Source organism: Typopeltis vanoorti, chromosome 19, assembly GCF_054136105.1.
Source record: "Typopeltis vanoorti isolate ZY-2024b chromosome 19, IOZ_Tvanoo_1.0, whole genome shotgun sequence".
NCBI classification, from domain to species: domain Eukaryota; kingdom Metazoa; phylum Arthropoda; class Arachnida; order Uropygi; family Thelyphonidae; genus Typopeltis; species Typopeltis vanoorti.
This window is the reverse complement of record NC_143567.1, coordinates 94,857,093-94,874,115: the sequence shown is the minus strand read 5'-3', so window position 1 is coordinate 94,874,115 and position 17,023 is coordinate 94,857,093. Positions and strand designations below refer to the sequence as shown.

Here is a 17,023-nt window from a genome sequence, read left to right as displayed (position 1 = left end):
ACGAAACACCTGGATAAGAAGCCAGACATGTATTGCAGACATCATTCTTTATCACAAGCGACTAAAATGGAAATGGGCTGGACATCTACCCCGAAGAGAAGACGAGCGATGGACCACCATATTAACAAAGTGAATTCCAAAAGAAGGGAAACAAGACCGAGGACGCCCTGAAAATGGGATGATGAGCTGTCAAAATTTGTTGGAAAAAATTGGTCAATCATAGCCAAGAACAGAGAAGATGGGAAAAACTGGAGGAGGCCTTCATCTAACAGTGGACTGAAAATGGCTGAAAAGAAGAATGCCTCAAAATATCAGACCTTTTTACCTTTAGAGAACATGGGAAAAAAAAAAGAATGGATGACCCAATGAATTTATGGAGTTAATTTAAAAAAGAAAGAAAGGTAAAGATCTAAGTGAATTTAGAAAATTAATTTACTATATGATTATGGTATCTTGCATAAGACAAGCCAAATTCACTAAGATATGCTTATTACTGAATAGTTAGCTTAATGAGCAGTGTCTTGAAATTATTACTTAGAATAATAAGATTTCAAAACTAGATTTAAAAAATATAAGAGTGGAAGAACAGTATAGATTCAAAAGTTTTTCAACTTCTGATTTTATACGAATATACAATTATATTTGTATATAATTTGTATAAAAACTTTTGCTAAACTAATGTTTATGTAACATTGATTTATTTTGCTGTAAATGCTAAACTAAAGTGCACCAGTCAACCACCAGTAATACAACAATGATTACATTATCAAGTACTGTGAGCTGTTTGGGTTAACATGATTGGTTATGGTTGTGTGGCATGAGGCATAATGTTGGCCTAAGAGCTAGTTAAATAAATAGTTACTAAGTAGCATTAAAAACACAGGCGTGTTGTGACAGTAATTTTGATCACTAAGTGTGCCACAGACTGAAAAAGTTCAAGAACCACTGTTCTAGATAGTATATATTTTTATGAACATTCTCTCTTACACTACTTTATTTAAAGATTAGTTATTTGCCTTGTTTAAACTTTATTTTGATTTGTTTCAGTTGAACCAGCCAATGTCAGAAAAGAAGTAATTCGCAATAAAATTAGAGCAATTGGTAAAATGGCAAGAGTATTTTCTGTATTGAGGTATGAAGTACTTGTATTCTAGGTTATAACTCAGAAAATAGTAATTTTTAAGTTTTGTTAGTTGTATAGTTGCATTATATTTATTATTAGTATTTCACCTGATTGATTGCATCAACTGAAACTAAACATCCTCTTTCATGATAATTCAGTATACTGAGAAATTATTCTGATTTGAGAGCATTACTACTTAAGAAGACTCCATTGTTTTCTGCAAGTGATAAGCATTTTTAAGCATTTACCATCAAGTAGAACTACAAACATATTATCAAATGAAGTTATTATTATTTCATGGGAATCTTCTCGTGCATTATGGGAGGTCTAGGAGGTCTAAACACAATACCTGTCACTTCTAATCCTTGGCAAAGCACTTATGCTAACCCATCCCACTTGTTCACTGCTATCCAAGTGATAAATCTAGTCCTGAGACTTTTAGAAACCACACTCTTACTCAGATTTCATGAGTAGTTTCCAATCAATGACTCTTTTCCAAATTGGTCTATTTGTCAGATTTGATTTGATTCAGCCTTTACATTTAAAGCACCATAACTGCATCAAACCCACCTATATTTCAGTTTTACTCTGGTGTGTTTTCCTCTAGCCAAATGCTGTGAAGTATTTCCTCTTTATTAATCCTATAAAATAATATTTTGTAGTCATATTTCAACTAATTTCTGCAACCAACAAACTCTCCATCCTTGGAATAATTTGCATTTCTAATTTATGCATAGAAAATAATTATTACCAAATATGAATTAGCATAATCTAAATCTGCATACTTTGTAGATTATATAACCATGTAAACACATAAAAATGTAATATAAATAATAAGAAAGCTGTTATTGGAAAACATTCACAAAATTAGAATCATTTTTAACATAGTTCAAAATATTAGAGTATTCCAAATTTTTTCAATTGGTTTTGAGAAGAGCATAGAAATAGCATATATTTCAGTAGTTGTGGGACTGACTCATGTGTGTGGAATCGTTTGCATGTGGAGTTCAGTTAATTATTTGCTAAACATGGGTTGAATGAGTGACATATTGGAAGCTAAGAAGTTTCACATGGTGTCTCTACACAAAGAAGGCCAAACTGAACAGTTTATGGCTAAGGAATTGTAATGTTCTCAAACATGCATGAGTAAAGTATTGAGATGGTATTCTGATAACCAGAGTTTTCAAAATAATAATCATTACAGTAGCAGTAGAAAGGGAATACATCAAGAGATGAGAAGAGATTGAAGAATATCCTGAAGAAAATAGTTTCTGAAGTGTAAGCCATTTTCACAGGAGATGGAAAGAACTGGGTGTGAATATGTCTAAATATATGATGGTGAGACAACTTCACAAATTGGGTTTTAAATCACAGTGCCTAAGACAAAGCCGCTTATGACTTCCAAGCAAAAGGCATCTAGAGTGCAATGGAGTAAGCAAGGACTGGAAATGGTACATTTAGTGATGAAAGTATGTTTTGTGTGTTTCCCATGGTCATCAAGGAATACACGTTTGGTGTCTTAAGCAAGAAGCATTTGATAAAGAATGCATGAAATGTTCGGTGAAATATGCAACCCCTGTCATGGTATGGGCTTGTATGACTGTAGAGAATCAAGGTAGGCTGTGTATTGTGTACGAAAGAGTCAGCAAAGTGTACCAAGAAATTCTTGAGCACTTTATGTTACCAGCATCTGAAGATTTATGTGATGGTGATTTCCTTTTTTCAGCAAGATTCAGATTCTTTCTTGTCATACGTCTAAGACCACTACTAGATGACTCAAAGAAAGGCAAATCAGTATAATTCCTTTGCCAGCAAACTCACCAGATTTAAATACCATTGAGAATTTGTGGGGAATTATGAAGAAATGTCTTCAAGAAGTTGCCCCAAGAGGCAAAAATGAACTTGTTTCTAGTCTGCAGACCATGTAAATAATATTCCCAGTCATTACATACGGTCATAAAAGCTAAAGGGGGGATGCAACAAAGTACTATTAACATGTTTCCCTTTGACTGTAATTTTTGTGCATTTATTTTCGCGTTATTCTAATATTTTGAACTATGTTAAAAATTATTCTAATTTTATGAATATTGTCAAATAACAATTTTCTTATAATTTATATTACATTTTTATATGTTTACATAGTTATACATATGTGATAGCTAAAATATTTTACTTGTTCTATAGGATTTCCATTCAGAATGCAGCTAAAGTTTTCTGTGTTCTTGTCTAGTTTCATAGTCAAGTCTATGTACTTTGTAGATTACTACAAAGTACATAGATTTAGATGATGCTAATTCATATTTGGTAATAATTATTTTGTACAATAAATTGGAATTGCAAATCATTCTACACATTTTCTTTGATTATTTTAATTCTTTAATTTGGAGGTGTAGTATCAGATCCTGATAAAGAGGAATGATAACTGATCTCTGCATATCTGTATGTTTTTCAATAACTGAGTAATCGTCTGTGATACTTTCCCCACTTTTGCAGTATGCCTTCTAAACTTGAACTCCCTATCCACCAACATTCCTAAATCCCTCACCTTCATCACTTTCCTATAGTAAATTCCATCAGTGTGATACAGCTTGTAATCTTTTGTCCGTACTGTCAGCCTATTTAAATTGCTTACAACTCTTTACGTTGTCTGGGTTAACTATTACTAATCCTCTTCATGCATCATCGTACATAAGGCCAAGATTTGTTTCTTCCAATTTTTCCTCATTCATTCATTCTTTTTAAGTGGCCATACCACCTCAGATTAAGTCTGCTTACACTTTCTTCACTGCTAACAATTTCAAGTTCCTTTCTAATATCTTCATTTTTAATATGATTCTGCCATTGTTGCCATCTGTTGATTCCCCTAATTTTTCTCTGAAGCCTTATATCTGTGGTCTCTAGTCTTTGATCAAGTGCTTTATTTCTAATCCATCTCGCAAATCAATAACTTAAAACTGGTTTGAACACTGTCTTGTATACTGCCAGCTGTTTCTTTGGCTAATTTCTTTCTTATTCCATATAAATTTATTCAGCTGACTACTAACTGTACCAGCTTTGCTTATCCTTTTATGTTTCCAGATTAACTTGCCATCTTCACTAAAAACTGTGCCTAATTAGCTAAAATATTTTACTTGTTCTATAGGATTTCCATTCAGAATGCAGCTAAAGTTTTCTGTGTTCTTGTCTAGTACATCATCTGATCATCTGCAAAGAGCTAAGGTGACATCTCCAATTCTAATATCAGACTGCCACTTTCTTTCATAATGTGATCCATATAGATGATGAATGAGAGTGGAGATGTTGTACATCCTTGTCTTACCCCTAATTTTACGTCAAACCACCTTTCTGTGTTTTCTTCAATTCTAACTGCTGACTGACAACTTAAATATAGACTTGACATTGCTCTGTAACGTTCCATTTACCCTGTATAATTGTAATGTTTTGGAAAGCTTTCCTCTAGGCACCTTGGCATATGCCTTTTCCAGATCTACAAAACTATTCCAATAATTTCTCAACTATTTGTCGTAAAGTGAAAATCTGATCTTGACAACCTCTATTTGGCCTGAACTAGTTTGTTCTTCTCCAAATTTCTCTTCAACAATCTTTCTCAATTTCTTTTCTGTTATGCTTGCGTAACTCTTACCTTGAACACTTAGTAGAGAAATTCCTCTGTAATTCTCACATTCAGGTTTATATCCTTTTTTATAGATGGGTACTATGAGAGCTCTACTCCATTCATCAGGAATTCAGCCTTCTGACCAGGCCCTCTGCAAAACTTTTATATACTGGTGTCCAAAACCTAAGGACTATTTCTGAAGATTACAGCCTCGTATTCAGACGAATCAACTTGGAAGCTGGAATTAAGCGTTGTGAAAGAAGAAAGAAAGAAGAATTCAGACAAATCAACTTGTGATGATTTTGAGTAGAAAATGAGTACACCTTCAAATGTTCAAATTGTGCACAAAGGGGTCGCATGCTAACAATCAACAGGATAAAAGGCAAAAGGCTGTGCTAAGCGAATTGTGTTTGAAGGAAACTCTTTTCCTGAAGAAATAAAGTTGCAAACTTGGATCTCGTAATGTCTCAAAGACATCATCTTGATGATTTCATGCAGGGAAGAATTACTGGAAAGGTTGAAGAATGCTGCAGGATTACTGGTATTGCCAGAGAGCTTGGAATCTCACATAGCATTATATCCAGGCTCTGGGCAGCATTTTAAACCAATGGAATGTATTCCAGATGTTTGCTAAGTGGTTGCCTTCGCTTTACCCTGGAGCATGAAGACTGATTTTTCATTATAATAGCAAAATGTAATCAATGTACCACAGCAGGTCATCTTGCAAGTCAGCTCCATTCAAGCACAGGTATGCAGATATCTTGACAAACTATGGCAAGATGTCTGTGACAAGTAGGCCTGTAGTCTGTGTCCCTTTATCCACAGCTCATTGTAGAGATGTTTTCAGTGATGTTATATTCATAAAAATTGGACAAGATGCCAAAGGGCTAATAATGTACTCTTTACAGACGAGTCATTTTAGTCTTATCTCCAATTCAGAGAGTCAGGGAAAGTAGATCATCAAGGGCATGGGAAAAATGTGTGTAAAAGTTCAGTTATGGTATGAAAACATGATAAAGATATGAATGCTTTCAAACATGGCTATGTATGTGACGTAGGGGGTGGAAAAATATGCTTTGGGTTCAGACCTTTTAAGTATGTCTGGGTAGGGAAAAGAGAAAATATTACAAGGCCAAATAGATTGCATATCTATTTATAAGAATATGCTAGGTGCTAATTTATTATGTCTATACACAAATGCCAGGAGCATTAGAAAAAGGAGTTGAGTTTGTTGCTTTATTGAATATGATGTAGGCTAAAATTGTTGGCATTAGTGAAACCTGGATATTAGAATCAGATATGGTAAGTGGGATTGAGTGTAATGGGTATATTATTTTTAGGAATGATAGAAGAGATAGGAAAGGAGGAGGAGTAGTACTAATGTTATCAGATGACTCAAGTCCAGTTAGGGTAGAAACACAAGAAAACCATGATAGTAACAATGTCCCAGGTAGCAGCGAGTTGGAGTCTGTCTGGTGTAAAGTGGAGATTAACAGAATGAAATATGTAGTGGGGTGTTGTTTAGACCTGGCGGCTCAGTTGCAGGGGGATGAAGAAATGCATCACCAACTTAGCCTTGTGTACCAAACGAATGATCGTTATGGGTGACTTTAATTGTCAAACATTAATTGGGTAAAAGAGAAATCTCATGAGAAGAAAGAAGAGGAATTTATTGAATTGCTGCAAGACAACTTTCTCAAGCAGCGTGTGAAAGAAGGAACTCGAGGTCAAAGAGTGTTGGATTTGCTCATAGCGTCAGAAGGGCTATCTGTCAAGAATATGGCTGTTTTACCACTAATTGGTGACAGTGATCATGCTGTGCTTTCTTGGGAAATATCCAATTGTATTGATGCTCTGATTAAAACAGGTTACATGCTGAACTTCAAAGCTGGAAATTATGATCAACTTAGGAGAATACTATCATTGGTCCCATGGTATCAGTTACTGAATGGGAAATATGTCAGCACTGCATGGGAATCTTTGAAAAAGTGCAGAAATATCTGAATCCCTGGTGTTCGAAGAATAAATAGGTTGGGAGTGAAATGGGTGTGCAACTTTATTAAGCAAGAGATCCACAAGAAGAAAATGATGTGGAGAGAATATCGTGAGGATAACAGTGAGAGGAGTTATGAAATATATAAAGCTCAGGCCAGAAAAGTAACGGGTATTGTGCAAAAAGCTAAATCAGAGTATAAAAAAAGAAATTGGATATGCAAGCTAAAGGCAATCCAAAGAATTTTATCATTATGCTGCAGGCAAAAGAAAGAATGAATGTGAAAGAATAACTTTATTGAATGCAGATGGTACTCGAGTATCGGAAGCTAATGAGCTTGTTTAGTTAATGAGTGCTCACTTTGCTAAGATATATCAACCAGGTGTATGTAATATGGTGCACAGTGTTGGATGAAGAGTTAGAGGTTCATGAAAATAAGGTTGAAGAGCTCTTGCATAACCTGGATAAGAATTTGTCTGTAAGGACAAATGGAATATCAGCTCGTTTGCTAAAGGAATGTTCAGCTGAATTGGCTAGTCCTTTCACATGTTTGTATAACTTGAGTCTCAGCTCAGGAATGATACCATAGGAATGGAAGGAATGTATGATAGTTCCATTGCACAGTGTTGGTGCAAAAACTGATATGTCTAACTACCAATCCATCAGTATCTTTGGTGTGTAGTGAAGATTTTAGAGAAGTTGGTAAGAACTCTCATACAGAAATAGGTAGACAAACATGCTATACTCTGCAAGGAGCAGCATGAGTTTACTAAAGGAAGGTCATGCTTTAGTAATTTGCTTATATTTTATAACAATGTTATGGCCGAGTTGGATAAAGGGAATGGATACACTATGATAATGTTGGGCTTTTCTAAGGCATTTGATAGGATACCACACGACAAGTTGTTGCGTAAACTGGAGAATACGGGATTGGAATATAATCTATTGACTTGATCAGGGAATGGTTGACAGACAGCTATCAAAAGTGGTATGCAGTGGGTTTGAATATGCCAGATTTAAGGTGACCAGTGGTGTACCTCAGGGTTCGACCCTTGGGCCATTATTGTTCAATCTGTACATTAATGACATCAGGAAGGATCTAACATCAGATATGCAGTTGTTTGCCGATGATATGAAGATAGGCAGGGCAATCAGGGATGCTACTGATATTCAACAATTACAAAATGATTTGAATAAGCTGGAAACTTGGGCAAACGAAAATGGTTGCTAGTTTAATGCTAGTAAGTGTAAAGTTATGCACTTTAGCATGATTAGAGTTCTAGCAGCATATTATATTAGCAGGATTATGCTATAAGAAACTGAGGAGGCAAGTGATCTTGGGTATTGTGGATAGGAATTTGAAGTTCAAAGGCCACACACCAAAAGTTGCAAATATAACTCAGAGGATAATTGCGATGTTGAAGCGCACCTTGACATGTAAGGATAAGGAAGTCATTTTGCCTCTTTATAAGGCCTTGATAAGACCACACCTGGATTATTGTGTGCAGATTTGGTCTCCCAGGTTCCAAGGGATAAAGAAGATGTGGAAAGGGTGCAAAGAAGAGTTACAAAGATTATATCCAGATTATGTGATTTAGATTATGAGGACAGATTGCAAGTATATGGATTGCAGACTCTGGTTAACAGGAGAAAGAGGGGTGATATGACAGGTCTATAAATGTTTGAATGGGTGTTGTAAGATATCATCTGATGAAATTTTTCATTATAATGGAAGATGGGGAGAGAACACATGGGACATCCATGGAAGTTAAATTTATTTGCAGTCAAGAAAGGAATAGTTTGCCTTTAAGGGGTAGTGAGTGCATCTAGTGTGAATGAATTTAAGGGAAGGTGTGACAGCTGGTTTGGGTGATTTATAGCCTCCCTCAATGAGTCCTTGACTCCCTGGAGGTCTCAGATAATAATAATAATTCTACACGTAGGTGACACTTGATCTTGCATGAAAGTGGTAATATTGCTTACCATCGTGGGAATGTTCTTGAAAGGGGATAGATATGGTGCTGGGGTCATGGTGTGGAGAAGCATTATGCTTAATTGACGCACCAACATACAAGTGCTGGGGAAGAGGGACTAATACTAGTGAATGATATTGCAATGAAGTTCTTTTTTGACGTCATGTTCGATTGTTCCATGGTGCTTTAGACAAACAATTCATTTTTATGAACGATAATGCCACATCACATCGTACACGAGCAGTGGAAATACTTCTGGAAACTGAGGATATTATGTGAATTGAGTGGCCAGCACGCTGCTCAGTTTTCAACCCCATAGTCTTGCTGCTTGAAATTTCCCTCCAGAAAAAAAAAAAAGGCCTTATCCTTGCTCTGAAGGAGGAGTGGACCAGTTTGCCTCGAGAGCTGCATCAGAATTCGGAATAGACAAATATTGCATACTGAAATGTCTCTCCACATAGCTTTCTGTAAGCAATGTAAATTAATTCCTTAAACTACATCCTTAGAAAATTTGTAACTTTTGCCAGAAATGCATTGCAATTTAATTTGTATGCAATTCATAACACATTTTTTGTGTAATATAATTTATTAGCATGTTGGCAATAAATTTGTTGACATTTGACTATAGTCACGAACATTTTTTCATATACAGGTAAAAATGTAGTTCGTCCTTAGCTTTTGGACACCAGTGTACTTCCATATTTGAACTTTTCAAGGTTTTTGGTGGCTTTTCCACCTCAAGTATTAATATGTACTTCTCTTTGCATTTCTCTTTAAAATTTTCTAGCATGATTCTGTTACTGCTTTTTCATTTAACAGTCTTTCAAAGTAATTACTCCAAACAGCTAGGATATCCTTATCCTCAGTTTTCATGTCACCTTTATCATTGATTCCTTTTATTCCTCTATTTCTAAGCTTTTTCATTAGCCTTCAAAACATTTTGCCACCTTCCTGATATTTAGCTTCTATATTCTTACTGAAATCTTCCCATGATTTTTGTTTAGCTCCTTTTACACATAGCTTAGCTCTGTGTAACATTTTTCTCTGTATTGTTTTAGGGCACCTGCCAACTTATTTGCTAGAAACTTTTGGTATGCTTTGTTCTTTTCCAGGACTGCTTCCTTAACCTCTTGTGTTCACCATGGGGGTTCTTATTTTTCTATCCTTACAGAGAACTTCACCACATATCTCCCCAGCTGAATCAATCAATGTTTTCTTCAGTTTGCCACTGAGACTCCAAGGTTTGGTTCTTGTTTTCAATCTGTTTCATTTTTAATTCAATAATGTTTGTATAGTCGAGTCTACAGTTTACCTGTAAAAGCGCTGCTCAAATTTAATTATTTTTTAAAAAAAGTTTCTTACACTGGATACCATGTATAATTAGCAATAGTCTTGGGCCAGCTATCTCTGATTGGCTACTGGTGGAAATTGAACGGTCCCCTCAGTATCCAAAAGTTAGATAGTACTAAAACAGCCTTGCCTACTCCCCATATGGGTATAAAAAAGGCATTATCTGATTTTTTTTAAAAAAAGTTTCTTACATGATGTTCTTTTCAATGTGATATCCAGTTTATCCTGCTCAGCACTAAGTAATGGTCATTTCCAATTTTAAATCCTCTGTACGCTTTCATATCCTGAACCAGCATGAATGGCATAGTCATTGAGCCTTTTCTTGTTTCTTCTATGCACATGAACTTGTGCACATCTTTATGTTGAAACGTAGTGTTAGTAATGACTAGTCAGTGTCCTGAGCAGAAGTCCAGCAAATACTTACCATTATTGTTAGTTTTACCTTTTTTGCCCTTCACAACCATGCTACTTGTATGGCAGCTAATGACTTTGCATTCATTGACATCTCATAATGCAAAGCACCAATCCCTTTGGATGAGTATAATACTATGCATATGAAAAGAGCCACTACCTAGATCAGTTTTGACCTTTATTGAGGTATCATCAGTGGGATACAGATCCAAAAGAGATACGTAGTTGTAGTAATACAGAAATCATATATTTCCCATATACAAGTAGTGAAAAGATGTAACACCTTATTATTAAAATACTCTGGATTAGAGTTAGTTCCAGAAAGTTTTTTTCACTTGATTATCAATTAAAAGAAAATAAAAATGTTAAGAAATTATATGCCTATTTAATCCTTCTTTTAAGTATAAGAAAACAAAGTTACACTTGGATTAAAGAGTTAAACAGGAATTTAATTTCTTGGCATTTTTAATTTATAACCAAACAGAAAAACTTTCCACATCCTGGCCATAGAATGTTTCATTCTCTTCTTACAGATAATTTCTGCCCATGCATCTCTCTTTTTTCCACATGTGTTTAGAAATAACTTTAACTTCTTTTCAGATGGCCTCCTTTAGCTTAACCACTTTTATGGAGCTTTGTACATGCTTGGCAAGTCCCTTACTAATGGTGATATATTTCATAGTTGACCATAATGAATAGTCTATTTCGCAGCTCTCACAATCTGTTGCATCCCAACTCAGTGTGGTTGACCTGTTCTTTGATGGTCAGATATGTCCTCTGTATCATTATAAAGATTAATTGTACAATGCACAAACATCCTACTGATCCAGAGCGTTTTGAGCTTGTTGAAAATAACAGGTGGCTGCATTTCAACCTTGTAAATTGTTATTACAGCTATACTGTTCTCATAATCTCCCTGCTGCATGTTAACCTGTATGGCTAGACAACTCTCTCTCTACTGATAAACATGCGAATGTTGACTGTGCACATCACCACTAACAGAACCTGGCTTACACAATTCTGTGGACAATGCTGGAATGTGCAGAAGTTTTAACAGTATTGATGGCAAGACTGTAAATTGAAACCAGTCTGAGTAGTGTGGCCCTTTCTCATAACTCATAGCAATGTGATACATATCTATGGGATACTGAGGCAATTCATGTGAAGTCAAAAGCATCTAAACACAAGTTGTTTATCTGTTGCATATCAGTGTACACATGCTAAAGCAGTTGATGTGGTCAGCAGCCTATATACAAGTAGCCTAGTCATGAAGATATTTCATATGCAAATTTTGTTTGCTTACACTTTTGTAATGGATTAAACGAGATTAAATTATACACAAGTAGCTTAGTTATAAATATACTTCATGCTTACACTTGTGTAAAAAAATTAAACAAGAATATAATTTATTAGCAATTATAATTTACTTTGTAATCAGGTGAAAAAACTTTCTACCATGGAATGACTTACCGGAAACTTTTTTAACGTAACATTTTTGCTTTGCCTAGAGCATCTTCGGTATGACCTTTCATTTAAACAAGTATGAGGGATTACAAGGAAGACAATGAAAATGCATGGGCTGTTTCTACATGATACATGGCATAGTCTAAAATATACTGAGGTCCTAATCCTAACTGCATATATTTATTTGTTGAAAGTTTTTCCGCTTGGTTATATTATAAATTAAAGATGCCAAGAAATTATATTCTTGGTTTCATCCTTTATCCAAGCAAACAAAGTTTGCACATGAAATAACTTAATGGCAGGGCACCTTGTATATAGAGGCTAATGACTTCGCATCAATTGCCTTAGTATCTCATAATGCAATACATATCCTTCAAACATGTATAATGCTATGCATTATGGTAAGGGCCACTACTCAGACTGGTTTCAACCTTTATTGAGGTGTGTTTAAGTGCATGGATACCTCTCCAAAAACTCTGAGTGATCTATAAGATCACTCTAAATCTCACTAAGTAACCCTCAAGAATCACTGCTAAACTCATTACTTCTGATCCACAGCAGTAGTTTTACCCATTGACAGACAGAAACCTGCCTCCAAGTAGAACCTCTCTACTTCCCAGGAAGTAAGCAAACCCAGTGACATGCATTAATAAATGTCATCAGTGGGAGCTAGAACGCAGAAGTGATTCTGTTGAGGTCTCGTCAGTGGGAACCAGACCCAGATGTGATACCGAGGAAACGGTACATGTCGTATTTCCATATACATGTAACCAAAAGATGTCACACTTTACTATTAAAATACTCTGGATTAGAGGTAGACATTGTGCATTGCATTATGGGATACTAAGGCAATTAATGTGAAGTCATTAGCTTCTATATATGAGTTGCCCTGTCATGAAGTTACTTCATATGCAAACTTAGCTTACATTTAGATAAAGATGTTGAAAGTTTATTTTTCACTTGGTTAGACTATAAAAAATTTAGTTTAACCCTTTATCCAAGTGTGAGCAAACAAAATTTGTGCCTGAAAGTATCTTCAGGACTGGGGTAAGGTGGTACAACACCGGGAAACTCGTTGCAAAGGTGGAGCAAGCTAACATTATTCCTATCTCGGTATCTCCCATAATGCAAAACACATCTCCTTGCGGATATGTATAATGTTATGCATTAAGGGAAGGGCCACTACCCCAAACTAGTTTCGACCTTTATTGGGGTCTCTTCAGTGGGAGCCTGGCCCAAGTGGAGATACCAGGCAGAAGCATTAGGAAGGTCATCTCTACCTATAGGAGTTGCCAAACAGGGTGCCACCTTTTTATTAAATTACTCTGGATTAATTAACTAGTCTGGGTAGTGGCCCTTCCCTTAATGCATAACATTATACATATTCGCAAGGAGATGTGTTTTGCATTATGGGAGATACCGAGATAGGAGTAATGTTAGCTTGCTCCACCTTTGCAACGAGTTGCCCGGTATTCTACCACCTTACCTCAGTCCTGAAGATACTTTCAGGCGCAAACTTTGTTTGCTCACACTTGGATAAAGGATTAAACTAAATTTAATTTAGATAAAGAATACAAGGTGCTAAGAATATAATTTCTTGGCATCTTTAATTTATTATACATATAACTCAACAAGAGATCTAAAAAATTAAAACAAAAACTTTTCACTGTGAAATGTGTAGGAGATTTAACTTCAGACCATCATTTCTAATCAGGTTTGGACAGTGAAGCAAGGTTTCACAGCATTTCTGTATATAAATATTCCACAATAAATTAAAGATACCAAGAAATTATATATTTTGCTTAATCCTTTATTCAAGTGCAAGCAAACAAGTTTGCACCTGAACTATTTTCAGGACTATGGCAACTCGTATATAGAAGCTTATGACTTCACATCACTTGCCTTAGTATCCCATAATACAAAACACATATCCTCACAGGTATGTATAATGCATTATGGTAAGGGTACCCAGACCAGTTTCGACCTTTATTGAGGTCTCATCAGTGGGAGCCAGACCCAAAGGTGATACCAAGGTAGAAGTAATGTAAAAGTCATATTTTCATATATGAGTTGCCAAAAGGTGTCACACCTTATTATTAGAATACTCTGAATATTATTAGAATAAAATTGAATATAAGGGGTGCTTAAGGGTCAAAGCTGTATAACTGAGAGGAGACCTCCACATAGCCTTTAAAGGAATGCGGAGAACCGACCATGACTTCTGACTCAATGTCCAATCCTCACCTTCTCGTGGTGTACCCTGTTGGGTATCTACCTGGATACTGAACTAACGACAATGGGCTGGAAATTTGGGATTTAGCCGACCAAATTGTATTCCTATTGGTTAAACCAAAATAAAAAATGATGGTACAACATGACAAAATTTCATGCCGGCTGGGGCGTCGCCTGGTTAAACAAGGCTCCCATTGTTTTTGCCAGGAAACCAGGGCAAACAGCGAAAAGTCAGCTACTGGAACAAATCCGAAAACACACCCCAACTCAACATCACCAGAGTTAAAGATCGGTACTATCAACGTAAGAAGCCTGAATGGCAAAGAAATGGAGCTAGCTGAGGAATTAGATAAGTACCAGATCGACATAATAGGGGTGACTGAAACAAAAAAGACAAAAACTGGTGAGATCTTTCTGAGCAATAAATACAAAATGTTATATTCAGGCAATGACAATCAAGGAAAAGAAGGAGTAGCCATAGTATTCAACACAAAATACAAAGCTCATCTTCTTGAATGGCAGTCAGTGTCAAGTAGAGTGATTTGGGCAAATATCAGAATGGGGAACTGGACAATGAGACTTATTTGAGCCTATGGTCCCACAGAAGGTTCTACTAAGGTAGAAGTGGAGGAATTTTTTCAGGCTCTAGAGAAAGCTACTGACACAATGAAAAAGGAAAGGTTGGTCCTTGTTGGGGATCTAAATAACAGAGTAGGAACTGGTTGTCAGACATACAAAAATGTTTTGGGAAAATTTGGAGAAAGGAGCAAAGCTAATAATAATGGCAAATGCCTGTTGGATTTCTGCTCAGGACATGGACTGGTTATTACTAACACCATGTTCCAACATAAAAATGTGCACAAATTCACATGGAGAGAAGAGGCAAGGAATAAGAAAAAGTCTCATTGACTATGTTATTGTTGATAGTGATGTTTTCTCCCTGGTGCAGGACACCAGAGCGTACAGAGAATTTGAAATTGGAAGTGATCACTATTTAGTCTTGAGCAAGATAAAATTGAATTTCATATTGAAAAGAATGACATGTAAGAAAGTTTTAAAGCGAATAATAGTTGAGCAGCTCTCGTGTGAATTGTAGACTAAAATACACAAAGATTATTGAAGGAAAAATGAAAGAGTTTGTGAACAGCAACCAAACCTTGGAGATTCAGTGGCAAGCTTTGAAGAAAACCCTGATTGATTCACCTAGAGAGGCATGTGGTGAAGTTGTTTGCAAGGATAGAAAAATTAGAACTCCATGGTGCACACAAGAAGTTAAAGAGGCCGTGAAGGAAAAGAAGAAAGCATATCAAACGTTCCTGGCAAATAAGTCAGCTTGTGCTCTTAGAGAATACAGAGACAAATGTAAGAAAGCTAAACAGTGTGTAAAACTAGTTAAACAAAAGTCATGGGAGGACTTTGACAAGAACATAGAAAATAAATATCAAGAAGATAGGAAAATATTCTGGAGGTTGTTGAAGATGCTTAGGAATAGAGGAAAGAGTGCTGTAAAATGAGTTAGAGATGATAAAGGTGAAATGAAAATGGGAGAAAAAAGATATCCTTGAAGTATGGAGTAATTACTTTGAAAATTTGCTAAATGAAACAAGCAGCGATGACAGCACAGTGATAAAAAAACACTGACAAGGCATGCAGTCAGGAATACATATCCATACTTGAAGTAGAAAAAGCCATCAAAGGCTTGAAATATGGAAAGGCAGAAGGAGTAGATGATATTCGACCAGAAATGCTGAAGTATGGTGGTATAAAATCTTACAGTGACTGCACTGCATAGTTCAGAATGCCTGGACAGAGGGACGCATTCCCAATGATTGGAGTAGAGCTCTCATAGTACCTATATATAAAAAGGGAAATAAAACTGAATGTGAGAATTACAGAGGTATATCCCTATTGAGTGTTCCTGGTAAGATCTATGCAAGTATACTTGAGAAACGGTTGAGAAGAATTGTGGAAGAAAAGTTTGGTGAAGAACAAGCTGGATTCTTGTCAAATAGAGGCTGTCAGGATCAGATCTTCACTTTACGACAAATAGTGGAGAAATCATGGGAATATAACAAAGATCTGTATTTAAGTTTTGTTGATTTGGAAAAGGCATATGACAAGGTGCCAAGAGAGAAGCTATTCAATTTGCTACAGTTATATGGTGTCAATGGGGCATTATATCAAGCAATACTTAGTCTTTATTTGAGTTGGAAGTCAGCAGTTAGAATTGAAGGAAGTACAGGAAGATGGTTTAATGTTAAATCTGGTGTGAGACAAAGATGTACATTATTCCCCCTCTGTTATTCATTATCTATAGACACATTATGAAGGAAAGTGGTATTAAACATGATATCAGAATTGGAGATGTTAATGTTAGCTCTTTGCTTTATATGGATGATGTTATACTTTTAAATAAATCTGCTACATGTTTGCAAGATTCCCTGATGAAATTGAATAACTGTTGTAATAGATATGGTATGAAGGTCATCGTTAAAAATACAAAGACAATGAAAATAGGTAGAATTGTTGAAAATGTCAACTGTGTTGTGAACAGGGAACCTGTGGAACAAGTAAAACATTTCAGCTACTTAGGCATGATTTTTAGTGAAGATGGGAAATTAAATATGGAAATAGACAACGGAATCAACAAAGCTGGTACTGGTATGGTAGGAAGTCAATTGATTAAATTCATATGGAATAAGAGAGAAATTAGTCAGAACACTAATTTAGCTGTATACAAGACAGTGTTCAAACCAGTTTTAACTTATGGATCTAAGAGCTGGGTCAGAAGTAAAACACTTGACCGAAGACTAGAGACCGCAGATATGAGAGTCCTGAGAAAGATTAGAGGCGTGAACAGA

At 35.8% G+C, this 17,023-nt stretch overlaps 1 protein-coding gene across 1 annotated transcript in view; it reads left to right on the top strand.

The window, feature by feature from the left end:
* The window catches only part of LOC150096366 (serine/threonine-protein phosphatase 2B catalytic subunit 2-like), a 308,592-nt gene that overhangs the window by 262,289 nt on the left and 29,280 nt on the right, over positions 1-17,023 (top strand). The window contains exon 11 of the mRNA XM_090408945.1: positions 1,048-1,132. Coding sequence (XP_090265071.1) covers positions 1,048-1,132 — 85 coding nt within the window. The remainder of the gene's footprint in view (positions 1-1,047; positions 1,133-17,023) is intronic.